The sequence below is a fragment of the Episyrphus balteatus genome, chromosome 3 (genome assembly GCF_945859705.1).
Source record: "Episyrphus balteatus chromosome 3, idEpiBalt1.1, whole genome shotgun sequence".
NCBI lineage: Eukaryota > Metazoa > Arthropoda > Insecta > Diptera > Syrphidae > Episyrphus > Episyrphus balteatus.
In genome coordinates this window covers 34,717,487-34,738,401 of record NC_079136.1, presented here as the reverse complement: position 1 = coordinate 34,738,401, position 20,915 = coordinate 34,717,487, and the positions used below count along the sequence as shown (strand labels likewise).

At 29.4% G+C, this 20,915-nt stretch overlaps 1 protein-coding gene across 1 annotated transcript; it reads left to right on the top strand.

Moving 5' to 3' along the window:
* The first annotated feature begins 10,971 nt into the window (after positions 1-10,971).
* Positions 10,972-17,410, top strand: LOC129914521 (neuroendocrine protein 7B2). Its single transcript, XM_055993820.1, has 3 exons — positions 10,972-11,081; positions 11,185-11,242; positions 16,628-17,410. The coding sequence occupies exons 2-3, from the start codon at positions 11,240-11,242 to the stop codon at positions 17,381-17,383; spliced, it is 759 nt and encodes a 252-aa protein (XP_055849795.1). The 5' UTR covers positions 10,972-11,081; positions 11,185-11,239; the 3' UTR covers positions 17,384-17,410.
* The last annotated feature ends 3,505 nt before the right edge of the window (positions 17,411-20,915 follow it).

Sequence of the window (20,915 nt, the reverse complement as noted above, 5' to 3'; positions counted from 1 at the left end):
AAAATCTATTTATGTACCAAAATTTTTGCTTTACTTAATAGTTGAAGTAATTTTTCAGATTTACTGAAATTGGCATATGACGGGTACCTACTGTTATTTTTGGGTTAAAAAAAATCGAATATATTTTTTTGATTTTATACTTGGAAAAGTCGATTGCAAGACGTCTCTAGAATATACTCACCAAATATGAGCTCTAAATGTTAATGGGAAGATCTTCCGCTTCGCAGTTTTCCATTTTGGCATCTTATATTTAAAAAAAATCATTTTTTATCAATCGACTTTGTAGAAAATTTCTTTACATATTCTTGTAGGAAATCGAACGCTCTACAAAAAATACCTCATACCCTTTTTCGTTTATATAACCGTTTAAAAGATATTCGAGGTCCAAAGTTTAAGTGACCCAAATACCCACTGTTTTCAATAGTGGAATTTAGTTTTTGTTAAATATTTCGATCTCTATTTATACAAAAGACGTACACAATTAAATTTTGCGTATTTTAAAACACTTAAAAACACTTTTTCGATTTTCCGAATATAAAAGTAAAAAAAACTAATTTTTATCAAAATTATGAAAAAAACCTTCCGAGAAAACATTGTTCACCTAAAAATTCTTTACAACTCAGCTATACAACTTTTTTCTATATTGCTATAAATACAAATGTTTTTTTTTTTTATTTTAATTTCATAAGTATAGCATACCAAATTTCTTGTTTAATTTTTTAGATCTTCATAATATTCAATTTAAATTTTGATATTTCAATTGCAACTTACAAAAATTAGTTCTGGAAACTTTGCGGCTCCCTATAGTTCAAGCAGTGGTAAAAGAGCGTCAAAACTTATAAAACTTTCAAAATTTTCTAGATTTGAAAAATTGAGGTGGTGGTGAGGAAAAAATGTAAAAAAATTTTACTGTTTTATTATTTTTTTCTAGGGTAAATAAGGCTGAACATTATTATTCTGCCCCAGAATTATAATAATTATTTTTGTATAAAATGACTTCCAATATATAATTTTTATGCATTTTATGATCAGATTTTGTATCGCAAAAAATAAGTATAAAACTATTCAAGTAAATCCGCCGCTGTTCATAGAATTGTGCTGAACCTTAATAAGCTTAAAGTATAAAAATTGCGTGATAGCTAATATCATAGTGTGGTACACATGCATGTTTGTATTTAGGGAAAGTTAAATTGATGTATATAAACCTTAAGCTTAAGTTTTGGATTTTCATCAACAAAAGGAAATCAAATAATCAAATGCTAAATTTATGCGTGCAAAGCACAAGTTATTCATTTTTTTTGGCATACTGGACATTTACCTATTTGTTTTTCTCATTGGGCTTAAGTAAGTTTATGTAAGGAATTTAAGGACTTAAACTTATCTTAACTAGCGCCAAAATATTACATACAAATTGACCCTTAGTTAACTTTTAGTTAATTAACTTCGTCCAAAAATTCAAAGCAAATTAATTCAACCTCTCTCCAATTCCAAAGGATCCATTTTGAAAAAAACTAGCAGGATTCAACTTTTTCAAAACCCCATTTCAAAGCTAATCTTGTAATACTTAACATTTTATAAATCCACAGTCTTATTTATTAGATTTCACTAAACAGCTCTAAACAGCTTCATAGTTATACATTGCATAAAGTTTTATGTAGCCTTTATGCAACGTTACATAAATTTTCATTTATAAAACATTTTCCTATCCATTATAGTTATGCTAGGTTTGTGCTCAAATAAGTACTAAAACTGGAAAATTAGTACTTTCAATCACGACAAACAGCTCCATCTGTCGATAAAATAATTCCATCTGCTCCGAAAATAAACAAAAAATTAAAACAAAACAACAACAAAAAAGAAAAACGTGAGCGAAAGTTCTCGATGTCATACCTATGAGGAAGAAAATCTCTAAAAGAAAAACAACACATTTCCTCATTTGTTTCACTTGATAACAAATTGTGCACAAGAAAATATTTATAATCCAAAAAAAATTACACCAATGAAAAAGGTATAGGTACATCGTACATGAATTAATTTCTATGTAAAAAAAAACAACACGCATAAAGAAAAGGAATGGAGAATACACTACAAAAGTTAGTTAGGAAAAATCTCCAAAAAGAAACAATTTCTTATTTTTCGTTATTGTTCATTGCAAATTAATCAAATGCCAAAAATGAGTTCTTCCATTAAAAAAAATAAACACAAATACTCCAGTCAAAGCGTCATTTAACCTTGCGCACAGAGGCACTGTCAGTTTTTATTTCATGGATCGATAGGGGTATTATTTAAAATTTCTCACCACCTGATCATTCTTTTTAGCGGAGTTATTAACAAAAATGTATTTTTTGGGATATTTTACTTCTAGGCTAATATCTTTGCTCCAGTTTGTCGTAGACCAAAAAATGAACATATACATTCTATTTCGTATAATATTTTCTATCGTTTTATGTAATTTCATTGTATTAAAGTGAGTTACTACAAAATGGCAGCCAGTTAAAGTCAAATTCTAGTTGTTAAAAAACACATTTTCGATTTTATTTCGAAAAAAAGCTTATATTATGGTTAACATTTTTCTTAACTTATTTTGTAGCCCTCTTTATTACCTGTATTTTACCGAAAAAATCAAGTCTTTATCACAAAAGATGGCCGAGCAATTGATAAATGAACGCATAAAAAACCGGTGTGAAACCACCCAAAAATATCGTTTTTTGGGAATAACTCGGCTTCAGAATGTCCTACTACAAAAAATAAAGCTATTAATTGTTCGTTACAACATTTTCTATCAATTTTGGACACATTATTTTTGTGTAAGCAAATAAAAAATTTATAATATTAAGTCGAAATCGTTTTTTTGTTTATCAAACTCTTGCCTTATTATTTTTCAAACGGTGCTAGTATTGGCTAACAAAATAAAATACTATTTTAGTCCTTTAAATTATCTACAATTTAAAGAAAAAATTAGCTCTCTACGACCCACGGGAGCCGAGTTATTATAATTTTAAGAAAGTACCATTCCGTAAGAAAATTTAAAAAAAATTGCCTTGTTTATAAGTCGAATAATAGTTCTCAGTGAGAGGGGTTGTTTTCATTGTTTCTTGTTATAAGAGGATTTGTCTCATGTTTTTCGTTGGTCATTTGGAACTTTTTTAAAAAATTAATTTCTCGGCTCGTGTGAGTCTTAGTCCCGGTTTGTTCACACTCGATTATCTTTTAATCAAGGATTATTCCATAGAAAAATCCTTGATTAAAAAATAATCGAGTGTGAACAAACCGGCCCTTAGAGAGCTAATTTTTTAAATTGTAGATAATTTAAAGGACTAAAATAGTATTTTATTTTGTTAGCTAATACTAGCACCGTTTGAAAAATAATAAGGCAAGTGTTTGATAAAAAAAAAAACGATTTCGACTTAATATTATAAATTCTAAGCAAAAAAGAAATTTTAGCTTAGAAGTAAAATATCCCAAAAAATGCATTTTTGTGAATAACTCCGCTAAAAAGAATGATCGGGTGGCTTAAAACTTTTAAATATACCCCTATCGATCAATGAAATAAAAACTGACAGTGCCTCTGTGCGCAAGGTTAGGCCCTTTTTTCCGACGCGACGATTTGACTGGAGTAAAATGATTGCTGTTTTTTTTTTCTTTTTTGATGTGATTTTCAAATGACATTTGAGAAAAAAATATTCTTATTCTAGACCAGTGCCAATCCGGTTTTCAGAGGGCAAAAGTTGAACAAATTATTAGCAGCATAAGAGTGGTGGGAAAATTTAGGATAAATGGTATATGAAAGGGGAAAAATAAATTGCCCACAAAAAAATTGGGGGAAAGGGGGTGGGTGGGCGAAAAAGTGGGGTGGGTGTCAAAAATCATGGTTTTTTACGATTTCTGTCAAAACTAGACGTCCTACCGAAAAAATTCAAATGCAAAATTTGTAGGTAGTATAAATGTCTACAACTTTTACTCAAACAATTTTTTTCTATAACCTCAAAAATATTGGAAAAAATGCAAAAATACGATTTTTTGATTTTTTATTTTTATCTTTTACAAAAATGGTTGGATTTTAACAAAACTTGGTTAAAAACTACTTTGTTATGTTTTCTATCTATTAAAAATGTTTTTTAAGCAAAAAGTGAATTTTTGGATTTTTGACGAATTTAATTCGAAAAAATAGCCTATTTTTCAATCAAAAAAGTTACCGAAAAAATTTTTGATTTTTGAAAAGTTTGAAATGAAATTATTTAGATTAAAAGCTATTATTTAAGATTGTGTGGAAAAACTATACTTTTGTTTTAGAAAATATTGAGAAAAATTGAAAAAAACAAAAAAACGATTTTTAAGATCGATTTTTCCGTAAATGACAGTAATACTGGCGAGAAATAATTTTCCATAGAAACAAAATTATAGTTTTCTAATGGCCTTTGACCTTTTTAATTTGAATCTAGCATTAGAATAGATCTAACGTGAAAAGTTTTTGAGATATTGAATTTTGAACGTCCAAAACACTATTTTTGTGATGTTTTGCATGGTAATATCTCAAAAACGTGATGTGATAGAATTTTTCTGATTTCGGATTCAAGCTCAGCGCCCAAAAAACCATTAGAAAAAATACATTGATTTCTATAAAAAAAAACTTTTTGACTAGTGAATTCGAACAGGGAAGAAAAAATCGAATGCCTTCACTAGTCAAAAAGTTTTTTTTTATAGAAATCAAAGTATTTTTACTAATGGTTTTTTGGGCGCTGAGCTTGAATCCGAAATCAGAAAAATTCTATCACATCACGTTTTTGAGATATTACCATGCAAAACATCACAAAAATAGTGTTTTGGACGTTCAAAATTCAATATCTCAAAAACTTTTCACGTTAGATCTATTCTAATGCTAGATTCAAATTAAAAAGGTCAAAGGCCATTAGAAAAGTATAATTTTGTTTCTATGGAAAATTATTTCTCGCCAGTATTACTGTCATTTACGGAAAAATCGATCTTAAAAATCGTTTTTTTGTTTTTTTCAATTTTTCTCAATATTTTCTAAAACAAAAGTATAGTTTTTCCACACAATCTTAAATAATAGCTTTTAATCTAAATAATTTCATTTCAAACTTTTCAAAAATCAAAAATTTTTTCGGTAACTTTTTTGATTGAAAAATAGGCTATTTTTTCGAATTAAATTCGTCAAAAATCCAAAAATTCACTTTTTGCTTAAAAAACATTTTTAATAGATAGAAAACATAACAAAGTAGTTTTTAACCAAGTTTTGTTAAAATCCAACAATTTTTGTAAAAGATAAAAATAAAAAATCAAAAAATCGTATTTTTGCATTTTTTCCAATATTTTTGAGGTTATAGAAAAAAATTGTTTGAGTAAAAGTTGTAGACATTTATACTACCTACAAATTTTGCATTTGAATTTTTTCGGTAGGACGTCTAGTTTTGACAGAAATCGTAAAAAACCATGATTTTTGACACCCACCCCACTTTTTCGCCCACCCATCCCCTTTCCCCCAATTTTTTTGTGGGCAATTTATTTTTCCCCTTTCATATACCATTTATCCTAAATTTTCCCACCACCCATATGCTGCTAATAATTTTTTTATTTTCAAAAATTATTGGCACTGGTCTATTCAGGCTCTAAACAACCTTAAAACGCGTTTAGCTTATACAACCTCTATGCAACGTTGCATAAATTTTATAAATAGCAATTTTCTATTTAAAAACATTATAAAGAGTGTATAGTGTTATGCACTGTCTATACTACGTTTATAAATTAGGCTGCCAGTATATAACCAAATTCTTTGTTATTCTTGCCTTTCTATCATAATTTATGAAATCAAATTTACGATTGTTTTTCAAGTCCTCATACCTAATTCTTAAAATGTTAGTTATGAAAGGACTTTCTCTTTTAATTGGTAGACCAAAGACCACACAACTTCCCTTATTCAAAAAACATTGAACTTAATTACGCTTAAAAGGTGTAATTTGTCAGTGATTGATGTTACTTAATTAGCTATCATTTAATGCTTATAATACGTGGGTAGTTACTACCTTAAAATGCATACTGAATTTAATTTACTATATATGAGTCCTGGAAGCTTCAAATACAACTCATGTTGTTAATTGTCATATTTTTCCCATCAAACACATAATTTAATCACTGACAGCACGAAGCATATTAATAAGGTATGTGTCAGTAATGTGACAGTCATTAGGCTTTCTATAACTACTTTATTCCATTCGCATGAAAGGACATTACACACATTCTTCGATGAGTTGTTATCCTTCAAAGACATTACGGCAAAATCAATATTTATGTAGTTACTATATACCTTCTGCTTCTATAAGTTTTCACCTCTAATGGGCGTTTTTTTTTTTTTTTTTTTTCTTTCAGATGTCAAGTAATGTATATTATGACGACGACCGACAACGTGAAGATGGTCATCTGAATGAAAATATACTGTAGATGAGGTAAAGTCCTTTTTAAAGTTGTTAATGTAAAATAAATTTTGTTTTAACAGCTTTTTCCTGTAAAATGAGTTCTTAGTAAGTAGTGCAGGAAAGATAAACGTTAAGTTAAATGTGAAAAGTTTTATGTTTTATTTGAGTTTTTTTTTAAAGAGCAGATAGTTGGGTAGTACAATTAGTAACTTAGAGTGTAAAAGTTCAGTTTTTAAAACAAATCATTTATTTTAGTCTGGCTTCTTTTGTTGAGTTCTTGCTAGATTGCAATATCGAAGTTGCGTTCCTAACTTTGGGCGGAAATTTTATAGTGCTTATGAAATGCTAATTTGTTGAATTTTCGCTAAAATGAGTCTGAAGTTAGAGGACGAAAAAAGAAAATAAATATTTTTTTATCATATAGAAAATCGAATTTTTTAAAAAGAATGTTATTTTTTTTATCAAAAAAATTAATTTTTCAAAGGCACATGTACAGAGATAAATTTATTTTCAAATAAAAGGTGGCGTTGAGCTTGTTATGCGTGTGAAATATTTTCGGTTATGGGAAAGTCGAAATATTTGAGGTTAAAGTTGCCCATCTCAAAATCAAGATTTCAGCTTTATTTTTTCAAATAAAATTGATCGTAGAATGCGTTTGTACGTATAATGTAGAAAAAATCATATTAGTACCATATGAAAGATATTTTTACGGTCTATAAATCTGTATCAAAAATATTATTTATTTTTAAACAAACTTAGAGATATTAAGTATTTACTTGTCAGGTATTGGTTTTTTAAAGGAGGCCTTTGACGCGTCGAAATAACAAAAGGACATATGTATAGTTTTTTTTTGGCTATGTTACCTTTAACTCCATATGTAAAACATTGTTATCAATCAAATCAAGCACAAATCTTATACCTAAACAAAAATCACATAAAAAGGAGCTGAAATATTCCTTCAATCTAATAAAAATAGAATCTAGGGTAAACAAGTACTTCATATACAGGGTGTCCCATAATAAGGTAAAGAAAATTAAAGAGGTGATTTTTGGGTATATTCTAGGAATAAAAATGCTTCTAATCATAAAATGATCAATTTATTTATTCTCTATGCATTTTTTATTATAAAAAAAATTAATTAAGACGCAAAAACAATTTTTGAAAAATAAAATTAGTTTTGAACGATTTTTAAACAATTTTGATATATCTTTTATATTTTTTAGCTTTTTAAAAATGAAAACAGCTCAATCATAACGTTTTTACCATTGTTTTTTTTATTTAACTTGTTGTTTTTTTTTTTTAATTTAAAATTGAATTTTGAAAATGGTTTAAAGAAAACATACTACTCATAAGTTTTTCAATTTAGAATTACCTGAAGAACATATGGTTTTAATATATAGACGTGACTTTTGAACACTCTATTATTACGCATTTTAAAAGATCTGATCTCTGAAAGTCAAAATTCAGCATCAACAAGAAAAATGGTACTAGCTTAAAAATGTATCAGAAAAAATCAATTTCCTCCACACGTTTATACATACATATATACAAAGACTTAAGTATTTAGTCCGGTAAAATTAGACTAAAATAAGGGTGTAAGGTTAAATAAATTCCCAGCAACCTCAAAATTGGTAGGATTGTTAGAAACACCATCATAAATCAAATCTAAAAAGTCCTCATCGATCCGAGGCCTGGAAAAAATTAATTGGGGTCAAAGGTCACAAAAACTGGTTTTTCACGATTTTCAGCAAAACGGTAAGTCTTATCAAAAAATTTTCAATCCAAGAATTGTAGACTAGGTGGTCAGCTTTCTTCAAAATTTTCCACTTAGACGAGAATGTTTTTAAGAAAGTTGGCCACCTAGGTTTCTATAGATTTATTTTATACCACAGGTGTTTAAAATTTTTCATAAAATACTTTTTTTACATTTTGCATCGAAAAACAGATTTCAAATATTTTTTAAGGAAAATGTGCAACAGCTATAAAATTTTTAAAGTGTTTGTGTACTCATCCAATTATTGTAGAAAATTATAAAAAAACAAGAAATAAATAAAATTCATTCAAATTCGTGGTTGTAGTGAACGAAAACATAAAATGATAAAATTTAAAATACACTGAACCAAAAAAAAGTCAATATTTTATGAACTGGTTGCGATAGAACGTTTTTGGGTATGGTTTGTTCCGCTTTTCTTATTTCGGTATTTGGTTGTTTCGTCTTAGTCGATTCGCTATTTTATTGTTTCGTATTTTTGTTGTTTAGTTTTTTATTTACTTCGTTTTTCCTTATTTCGACAAACTTATACTCCGTTTTCTTATGACCTCGTTTTTAGTTTATTTTGTTATTGATTACTTCGTTTTTTCACTATTACGTTTTGGAATTAAGTCGCCTTTAGTTCACTTGGACTTTAATTATTTCGCCACCATTTGTTTCGCCCATTTTTTTGTGGATGTTAATAGCCTAAGGGCGTTAAAATTCGCGCGAATTTTAACGCCCTTAGGCTATTAAAATCCACAAAAAAATGACGAAACAAATGGTGGCGAATAATTCGCGTCATTTTGAGTGCCTTTTAATTTTAAAAATGCTCAAAAAAGAAAAAAAACAACGAATTCGTTACAATTTAAGGTAACAGATCTCTTATAGTATAAGGATTTGCTTATCTTTAATCCAAAAGTCTTCAAAGCCCAAAACAATCCACAAAACTGAAGACGGAATAACCAGATGCCAAAATAAACTAAAAGCGAAATGAACCTTGACGAAACAACTCATTGGACTTGTAATGAAAATGCGAAATAAATAAAAATCAAAAAGACACAAGGCGAAGTTATAGTTGGGCGAAGTGATCGAAATACGAAGTAAACGAAAACCCAAATAAAGGATGGCGAACTAATCAAAAAAAATTGTGTCAAAAACGAAATAACAGAAATCGAAGTAAAAAAGGCTAAACAATAGGCACCCAACTTTTTTCTATCTGTTTTTAGAACAGTCATAAGTGAATCTATCAGCCGTTCTAGGGTTGTCCATTCTCTATCGGACACCCTGTATTCAGTGGCGTATTGAGGGGGGGGGGGGGCTCAGGGAGCTCAAGCCCACCCCAAGCCTTCAAGATCATGTTATTATTTAGCTGATTTCAACATAATGAACATGATTTACTGAAACTTTTTCGTAAATCTTAAAGATTTAGAGGCAGCTCAGATGCTCGAGCATTCTTCTTGCATTCAAAATTTTTTGATAAGACTTACCGTTTTGCTGAAAATGGTGAAAAACCAGTTTTTGTGACCTTTGACCCCAAGTAAATTTTTTTCCAGGCCTCGGATCGATGAGGACTTTTTAGATTTGATTTATGATGGTGTTTCCAACAATCCTACCAATTTTCAGCTAGCTGGGAATTAATTTAACCTCTAATGTCTAAATTGACCGGACTTATTTCTTCTTAGATTAACATCTAGTTACAATATAATGACCTAACTCATTTTTCTAATGTTTTATGTTTTAATTGAAAACATTTTTAAAAAATCAAAAAGTAATCTCACTCACATTCTCACCACAAATACATACATCCTTAAAAAAGAATTACTGAAAAGGATTTTTTTTCAAACATGGCGTAGTGCAACAATAAAGAAACCTTAAAGCTTAACTGCTTCCACCTTTTTCCCTTCAAAATTTTCTGTTTTTCCCCGGAAGTTTAGATGAGAGGGTGATGGCCCCTTAAATTCCAACCCCTTGATCCGCCAATGCATTTCACTATGCATTTATTATTAATACTAGGGGAAAGTGGCCTAAAATGGCACCCCAAGGTAAAATGGCCCCCTGGCTAGAAATCGTAGAATCGAAAATAATTAGAAAGTTTTATGAACGCGATTCTTTAGTTTATCTGGCAAAACCAACATATACGAAATTTCAGCAACTTCAAGCCATTATTTGAAATTTGACAGGTCAAACTGTCTCTATCCACCTCAAAAAGTACACTCGTTATAATTTTGTGAATTTTTTTTGCAAAAAAAAAGTATAAAAAACATTGTATTTTGGGAAAAGAAGTTAATGTATGTACGCATGAAGTATTTCTTATTAATTTACTGAAATAATTTGGTTTAAAACGATTTTAAATTTTTTGGTGTAAAAATTAAATTGAAAAAACTCAAAATGGGCAAAATATATCCACTAATATTGCAATATCTTATACTCTTAATGCAATACAACGTAACATTCAAACTTCAACCTTAATAATTATAGTTCTTTAATTTGTTACCAATTTTATTAATCGCTTAACAGTCCAAAATGGTTATTGTCCTTTAAGTAGGTTTAGTTTTAATGCAATTAAAGTAAAACATTTACCAATAAGAACTTAAAACAAACTGCCAGATATTTGAATCTATGTTTAAATAAAAATTATTTACATGTTTAGATTGATAAAAGCTTTTACAGTTAACGTATCATAGACAAAAACCTAGAGCTTATAATAAGTGACAAATACCTATTCCTCAATAAAAATGGTTATGAGCATGCGCCTCCAAGTAGATATACCTTTTCCAATTGTCGGAATTTCCTCAAAAAGGTTTGCATCGTCTCCGCGAGTGGACAAGTTTGAATTCATTCACGTATTGTGTTTGAAGGAATCATTATTTTCCATTATTTTCCAAATGGCATAGTCGGTAATAATCTTCATAATAATATTTAAAATCAACATCAATCCAACCATTAATAAACGCAAAACATTAAAAAAAAAAAACATTTCTGTATAATAAAAATTTCTAGACAAACAAATTTTTCTTGAGGAGTGAATTCCTTGCAAACATCTGGTGATAAATCAATGGTATGTATAAGATTTTTTTTTTAATTTAAATTAAATTGCAAACTAATATTTAAAAAAAAAGCATATTGAAATAAGTAAAATATTTAATTATGTTAGTACGATATAAAGACTCCATGAAACTGGAAACTGTAACATGGTTACTTTTTAATTCATAAAATCCCTAACCTGCATTGTTGTTGTTTTTTCTCTCAACATTTTAATCGATTTTTCTTTATGCGTCGTAAATTTGTCTCATGTATATATACACATATTGCGGAATATTTATGTTCTAGACACGTAGACAAGATTCTAATCAAAATTGTCTTTAATGAAATATTTATAACTGAATGAATTCGGTAATGGCGCAAGAACAAACGGAAATTAAAAATTCAACTTTATGTTCAACATATGTTTACATTTTTTGAAGCCATGCCATATGCAACTGGTTAACTCTTAAATGTTGACATAGATAATGTTGAATTTTATCTTTACTATCTTCAATTTTGTTTTTTTTTTTTTTTGGGAAAAGAAAAATTTTTAGTATAATAAAATTTCATCCTAAAACAGAGAATAGGTATGAAAATAGTAGAGCAATATGTATCTTAATGACCTCTTACCTGCTATTCAAGTTTCCTGAACATTGATTGATTTTTGTTCTTCATGTTGTTTAACATAAAATAATGTAAAGTAGTTAAAGCAAATATGTGGCTGGTTGGCTTGGATACAATAAGAAAACTGTATCGGGAAAGTGGTCCTAATCGGAGGCAAATAGGCAAAGTGACTTAAAATAGAAAGAAAAAATATTTAAAAAATACAGCACTGTCTACAATTGCTTGTACTTTATACTCTTTATTTTTGAATTAAGTGCCCAGAAAAGTTAACTCACAATTTAAACACTACGTCATTAATTACAGGAACCAACTCAGGTCATTTTCCCTCCAAGTTCTCTTCCTTAAAATGACTGCAACTTCAAACTCGAAAAACACCTCTGTACATTTTAGGCAGTAAAGATGAGGGGCTTAAAAATCGTAACTGACTGACTGACAGACAGGTTATAAAAAGTATACAGAACTCGTAAAAACATGAAACTGGGCACACTAATCTGGTGCATAGGCATGCAAAGGAAAAAATTGCCCATGTTCCCAAAATGAATACCAAAAATTATGGAACAATTTTTACCGACGCAGAAATAAATAAGTTCATAAGAAATGTTAAATACAATTTTTGTTTTATTAGGTACTAGTTTCAAAGTATTGCATTTGAATTCTTGTATTAATAGAAATTTTTGGAAAAAAAACTAGACAATCATTAAAGTCGTTTTATTTTAAAATAATTTCTTTTATATAAAAAAAAAACACAGTCGGGGCTTAGCAATTTACATTTTAAATACAACAAAAATTTAGCCCCTGGCCTTAGTTAAGCCGATGGGCTAAGCTGGGCTCAAATAAGCCCGTCGGTTAAGGTATCTTATATTTAACAAGTAAATTGCTTAGCCCCGACTGCGTTTTTTTTCCAATTAATCCCAGTCGTAATAAAGAATACACCTTATGTCTAAAACATAAAAGTAGGTACTACTACTATTACATATTATTACTACATATAAGTAGGCGGGGGCTCGTGCCAAATTTTAATTTTAAAAAAAACATAGTAAGTACCGATTTGGTTGAAAACTAATGATGTCAGCTGGAGCTGCTGTGGGAAATAAGAAATTCAACAAAACTCGTATCATTTTGGTAGACCAAAGCTTTATTTGCCCTGAATTGTTTTTACCATTTTATTTAAGAATTTTTTGTTTGTATTTGTTTTCAACGTTATGAGCCTATGAAATTTAGGCACGGTAATGATTTGAAATGGTCTTTTATGTATTTTATTTATTAAAGGTATCAAGGGGCACGGTAGTGCCCAGACAAGTTCTCTAGCAACTTTGGCACTACACCCTTATTTACAGGAAACAACAACTTCCACACCAAAGATGCTAGAAATTTCAAACTTACTACATTTGTTGAGCTCGTCAAAACCAAACACCTCACAAAATTTCAGCCTCCTACGATGAGTAGTTTCTGAGATATAGGGCTTCAAAAATCGCAAAAACCGTAACTGACTCACTGACTCACTGATTCACTGACTCACTGACAGATCATCAAAATTATGGAGAACTTCCCGATATCGTAGAAACTTGAAATTTTACGCGGTGATAGGACTTGTGGTGTATACAAAGGAAAAAATCGAAAACTTGAGATTTTCAATTCAGGGGGCGTGGCATCCGCCCATTTCAGCTGAATTTTCATAAAATATTATAAAGCACTTCTGATTATCGTAGAACCTTGAAATTTGGTAGAATGGTAGAGCTGATAGTTAATACAAAGGAAAAAATTTTAAATTTGAGAATTTCAGCTAGGGGGCGTGGCAATCGCCCATTTCCGCTGAATTTTCATCAAATATTATAGAGTACCTACTTCTGATTATCGTAGAATCTTGAAATTTGGTAGAATGGTACAGCTGGTAGTTTATACAAAGGAAACAAATTTTAATCTGAGAATTTTAGCCAGGGGGGGGGGCGTGGCAACTGCCTATTTCCGGTGAATTTTCATCAAATATTATAGAGCATTTCTAACTTTCGTAGAACATTAAAATTTGGTAGAATGGTAGACCTGGTAGTTTATACAAAAGAAAAAATTTAAAATTTGACAATTTTAGACAAGGGTCGTGGTAACCGCCCATTTTCTCTGAGCAATACCTTGCAAAAAGTAGTGAAATCACAACAAAAACATTACTGTTAAAAAAAGAGCCAAGTTCTCATATGTTGAAGTTATTCTAGCGCAAAAAGTACTGAAATGTAAAAGTGTACCAAGTTCTTAAGCTTGGCTTTAAATTTGTATACATAAAATGTAGATTGTTTACTTGGCAATTTTTCAAATAGCTTTAAAAATCGGTAATTTAAAGAAAAATTGTCAAGAGAACAATCAACATTTTATTTATACAAATTTAAAGCCAAGCTTAAGAACTTGGTACACTTTTACATTTCAGTACTTTTTGCGCTAGAATAACTTCAACATATGAGAACTTGGCTCTTTTTTTAACAGTAATGTTTTTGTTGTGATCCTATTTTAGAAATATTGATGAAAAAAAACATTTTTTTTTTCTGAAAAATTTTCCAAAATTTTAAAGAGTGTCAAAAAAGAGCAAAAAATTTATCTTTTTGTTTGAAACGGCATTTTAAAGCTTGAAATTATAAATTTTTGAATTAGTATTAAAAAATTATGTACTAATTTTCCCCGAATTTGAAATTTTGAAAAATTGGTAATTTTGCTGATTTTTCATGGCTTTTGACTCATTGACTGGCTCCAGAACCTTGGCTATTATAGATATGTAGGAGGCTTAATTGTACTTACCAAAAATTATATATAGATATTTTTCAACAAAATAAATCTTAAACCAACTCGATAGCTGTACTCCTTGTGCAGCAATTTCGAAAATTGTTAATAATTCAGGGTAATACGTAATTTTTTAATATTTACAGTATCTTGCCATATTATTAGGACCAAGCAAAAAAATGTTGCTGAATTTTTTAAGTTTTTGTCGAAATATCTTTAATTTTTTTTGCCTCATTTACTTACACTTGTCATGTAGATACGGATTGGCTTAAAAAAAGTTAAAGAATTCATAAATTTTGGTACAAAATAACGTGCAAAACGGAATAAGCCCCAAAAGAAGTTTTCTATGGAATTCATGACCGGAAAATTTCCAGGCGGGTAAAATACTTAAATTTTTGTTTCGCGGAATAACGTAATATCTTAACATTATGGCAAAGGCCCCATCTTGCATAAATATAGAAGCTTTGATCGTCTGGTTATTACGTAATGTTCTTAGATTTGGGGCAGTTTTTTTCTTTCGTAGAAGACCGGACGAGCGACCTATTTATTCACAGTATGTTTCCGCCTTTTTTTAAGTCAACCCGTATCTACATGATAAGTGTAAGTAAATGAGACAAAAAAAATTTAAGATATTTGGACAAAAATGAAAAATTGTATTTTTTCGCTTGTGCCTAACAATATGGCAAAAAATATGTATTTAAAAATTACTATTCTTAACCTTTAAAATGTTGTTTCAAACAAAAAGATATCTTCAATACACTCAAAACTATAGTAATATGAAAATTACTTCTACAAAAATTGAAAAAATATGAATGTTTTTTATGAATCCATCTTGCCACAATATGCACTTAAAGTATGCGTTTCCAAGTGCATTTTACGTACAGAAGGCAGTATTTATACCGTTTTGAACTTAACCTTTCCGTATTGTGTAAGAAAATTCAATCATATGGTATCGTTTTTTTTTCTGCGAATCATCCTTATTTAAGAAAGTGCAGTGTTAGTGCAGTTTATTTTGGAATTAGATGACTAGACTCTGCAAGTATTTCACATCTAATACATTCGAATCTAAGAGCCATCCAAGATGGAAATTTTTTTATGTTATCAACAGATCCACATAATGGCTGTGGGTTCTTATCTTAGTCCATCATGTGTATTTTGAATCTCATTGAACTAAAACCAAGACAATCGGACTTTCCTGAAAATGAGTTTTGCATGAAAAAACACGATTCATAATTTGAAATTAAGAATCGTCATAGCAATTTTCTGGGATGGTTTTATGAAAAAAAAAATCATGTTGGTTACACAGAGAAAAATATGACCCGCTAAAAACTAACAGATTGCCATATTGTTTTACCGTCCATACATTTCATAAGGAAATCTTATTAAAATCAACGATTAATAAGGTTTTTTTAAGGAGATTTCTTATTATTTTTATAGAGAAAATCTTATTAAAATTTGACTGAAAAGTTGATTTTTTTTTTCAACTTAGCACTAGAACAAAAATCGCGATCAATATTTTCATGGCAGGTTGGTTCAGGTGGTAAGGTGGGCGACTAATGATTTGAAGTCTCCAGTTCGATTCCCAGCCTGGTCATCGTTTTTTTTATTTTGTTGCAGATTTTAAAACAATAAGGAAAACCCGATTGTTTTAATAAGGTTTCCTTCTTGGATGAAAACCATAGAGAAATCTTATTATTTTTGTTCTATTTTATGTGGTCTATTTTTCTCTGTATACCTACTGTTTTTATTACATTAAGCATGTAGTGAGTGTAGGCAGTCTTTAAATTATAACAAAATTGTTCACAAGATTTTGAACTAAAAAAAAAATGCATAGGTACTTCCAAATCTTGAAATCTTAATAGAAAAACATTTTTTTCTATATGAAATCAGGTTACAACTCAGCCTTTTTCTTGGTTTATCTTTATTTAACCTATTGGAATTTTAGGTATCCAAAAAATTGCTTAAATTCTTTCCTTAATTTTGAAAAAAAAAAAAAAAAAAAAACAATATAACCATTTGAAAATATTTTCAGATCACCATGGCTTGTAGAACCAGGTTCCTTCTCTTGACTATAATGTCACTGGCACTGCCATACAATGCTTTTGGATTCCTTCCGCTATCGGTGAAGGATCATTACTTTTCCGATGCGTTGTTGCGAGAAATCGTCGACCGCATGGGAAAAGATTTGATCGATCCAACAGATACCTATATTGACCCAATGGCTGACATTCCATCGCATTTGGCTTTGATGGCTCGAGCATCTGACGATCTCGAAGCTGAACAAATGGACTATGATGCATTGCTCGATGGTAATCCAAATCCTTCACTCAGGGACCAGGAATACCTTCAGCATAGCTCTTTGTGGGGACATCAATTTGTAACTGGAGGCGGTGACGAAAGTCCACATCGCTCCAAGGCCCACATCAAAACCGACGCAACTCTTCCAGCTTATTGCAATCCTCCAAATCCCTGCCCCTATGGATATACCGATGAAAACGGATGCATTTCGGATTTTGAAAATACTGCTGCTTTTAGTCGTGAATATCAAACTGCTCAGGAATGCATGTGCGATGGTGAGCATATGTTCGACTGCCCCAGTGAAGATACCAGCGAAGACACACGTCCACTGGCTTCCAATTTGAAGACACTCTTGGCTAGACAATTCCATCCATCCGAACACAAAAACCTCGTTTCAAAAAAGTTCCACCCTCAAGAGGAGAATTTGAATCCCTACTTGCAGGGTGATAAACTACCAGTTGCTGCTAAAAAAGGTAGTAACGTATACTAAAGTCGGTAAACCGCAACAATCATAAAATTTAGTATAAACAAAAAAAAAAAAACAATTATTTATTATATAATCAAATTCATTACATTTTAAATTTAATTAAAAAAAAAAAAAAGTCACACAAATATGCTTATAATATTATTAAACTTATAAAAAATATAATTAAATAATGAAATAATAATAAAAATTTAAAAAAAATTGTCACTGTCACTGATGAAACCTTAATGAATGTAAAATTTAATGGAATATAACATTAGTAGGCAAAACTACTGACTAATCAACCTAAAAATAAATGTTTATTAATTAATTATATAAATGTATTACGAATATTAGAAATTCTATAAGACCATACATATTATATAATTCACAAAATTACTTAAAAAAAAAAAAAACAAAATAATTATTATAAACTATAACTTGTCTATAGTTTAAGATGTTTTTGATTCTTATTAGCGTATAGAAATTTAATAAACTTTCAATGTAAATATATGTAACCATAACCTCTTAAACAATGTTTTTCAATTCTGTCACAAAGCTGTAGATAAGCCAAAAAAGGGATCGGGTCAAAATTCTGGCTTCAAAATTCTGCTTTTCAAAATTCTACTTTTTTAACGAAAATTCTGTTTTGCAAAATTCTGCTTTTTTCTATTCTGCTTTTCAAAATTCTGCTTTTTAAAATTCTGCTTTTCAAAATTCTGCCAGCATTATACTGTTTTTTTTTTTTTTATAGCATATGCGCTGACTAAAAAAATACACCTCATTAATGTAATTCAACATTGGTACTTTCCTAAATTTTTTTGTTTAAAATCTATAACTTATTGGAACCGATGCTGTTTGATACAAGATATTTCTTTTACTATTCAAATTTTTGAATATTCATCTTTATTTAACAAATTAAAATATTTTGAATTATTTTCGGAAATGTTTGTTATCAAAACCTTTTCTTAATATTTTAAAATTTATTCATTTATAAAACAAAAATTAATATGCATTTAAAGAATGCAAAATATGTGGGTAATCAAATAAGCAGATAATTTTCCAAGAAGATGATTTTACAGAATTTTGCAAAAAATTAAAAAAGGGTTTGGAAAATGTTAAAAAGCGCGCTTTTGAACATTTTCCAAACCCTTTTTTAATTTTTGGCAGAATTTTGAAAAACAGAATTATGAAAAGCAGAATTTTGAAAAACAGAATTTTGAAAAACAGAATTTTGAAAAGCAGAATTTTGAAAGCAGAATTTTGTAGAGCAGAATTTTGAAAGCAGAATTTTGACAAAAGAATTTTGACCCCGGCAGAATTTTGACCCCGGCAGAATTTTGACCCCAACCCGTTAAATGTTTTGAAAAACAGAATTATGAAAAGCAGAATTTTGAAAAAAAGAATTTTGAAAAGCAGAATTTTGTAAAGCAGAATTTTGACCCCGGCAGAATTTTGACATCAACCCGCCAAAAAATTGTTGGAAGAGCTGACCTTTGAATTTTTTAACGCAAAAGGTAAGTAGAGTGTTGATAAGAGAGGTGAAAATAAACCATAACTACATTTAAAAAAAAATTCAAAATTAAATCTATAAAATATGGTTTAAGGTTTAAAAAAAACATCACTTTAAATGGTTTTTACCTCAAAACGCAGTCTGTTATTGAATTTCTTAAATAACAAAGAATTTTTAGAAACAAAAATTGAAATTTGTTTGAGCCGTTTAAAAAAAATATTTTTTGTTATTACCTAGTATATAAAAATTTTCAAATTTTTTTTTTTTTTTTTAATATATGGTATGGTAAATACATGCTAAAAGAAATATTAACCAACATAAAAACAAATATTCAATATAATTCATTGATTTTTCAAAAAAAAAAAAAATGCACTTTATTTTTAAATCAAAAAATGATTCTTTTGAGTTTTTTTTTCATATTTTTAACATTAGAGCTACTAAAACGTTTTTCATTTTCATTGAAATCGATTCAATCATCTCCCATATAATTCTACTTGGGAAATTCTCCATTCTTAATTCAGTAGTTTTGTAATTAAATTAAGGTTAATAATTTTAATTTATTTTTCACATTCAAATATGCATTTAATTTTTCGGGGGCTACATACATTTATTTTTGTCAGGGACCCAATAATGGCACAGGGCCCCCAGCATTTGTGCTGCTAGCCAACAATGCATAAGGCCCATAATTTATAGCTCTTGTGCTCTCGGTGATTCATGTCCCTAAGAAAATCTAATCTAAGTGAACATAAGATCTGATGGGCCCTTTATTTTATTTATATTAACAGGATTCTTTTCTACATGATCTCTGGTGGAGCTCTGACGATGACGGACGTAGGCCCCAAGACACCATCGCGTCTGCTGCTCACAGCTGTATATTATGATTGTAATAATTTTGATTTTGAAATTAATTTAATTCCCCGAAGAAAAATATTTAATACAAAAAAAAAAACAACCCAATCTTGATCCCTATTGGACAACTAAAAATTTGTAATGTAAAGTATGTTCGGCTATAAGAACAATAGTGGCGTAAATTACTTTTTTTTCAAAAATGAATTTTTCAAAGAAATGAGTCTCTTAATATATTTATTTTAATACAAAATAGATTTATGCAGCTAGCTACTCTCAAAACGAGATGGCACTCAAAAAAGTGTTGTTTTAAAAAACCCTTTATCTTAAATCTTTCGCAGCTCAAAACTGAATTTTATGGCTTACGCCACTATAATTTTTCTCATAGCCTCATATTTTAATTTTATTAAAGGCAATAAAGTCTTTTTTATGCAAAATAAACATAGCCGAAATGGTTAGTTATGTAACAGTTATCATTTTACTATCCTGAAAAATTTAATTTTCACACTAAACGGTTGTCCTAAGAAACAAGAAGTTTAGGGTTCGAAAAAAAAATCGAACTCGAGATAACAATTTTACATGACATTAGGATGATGGAGAATGCCAAAAAAGTGGGTCCGGCAATGCTGTCTGTCTGTCTGTCTGTCTGTCTGTCTGTGCGTCTGTATGCACCTCGAGCTAGAGCCTAAACTACTAGAGCAATTCTCTTCAAACTTGGTAGTTAACAGTGTTGGGCGATTCTCTAGAGGGGAAATTGACATTTTTTTTTAGGACCAAAACTAACGGTATCTGTCATATAACGGAAATAGAAAAGCTAATTTTTTTTGGAAAATGGCTCTAACGATTTTGTTTAAAAATTTAGTGTATAGTATTACATATAAGAGCCGACTTTCGAAATAAGAAAATATTTTTTGTACCGTTATTAACGGTACCAGCCATAGAACTGTTTTTTTGGTTTCTTAATATCTCGTACAAAACTAACCCGATTTAAACCAAAATTTTTACACAAAAGCGTTTAAATAAAGGTAATACATACAGTTAAAGTTTTAGAAAATTTTCAAAAAATACATTTTTGGATTTTTAAAAAATATTTCAAGATTTTTTTTTGAAAAATCAATTTTTTTTTGTGAAAAATTTTGAAATTACGTTTCCATGTGTAAATTAATTATTTCTTCAAAATGGCATACCAAATTTTTTTTT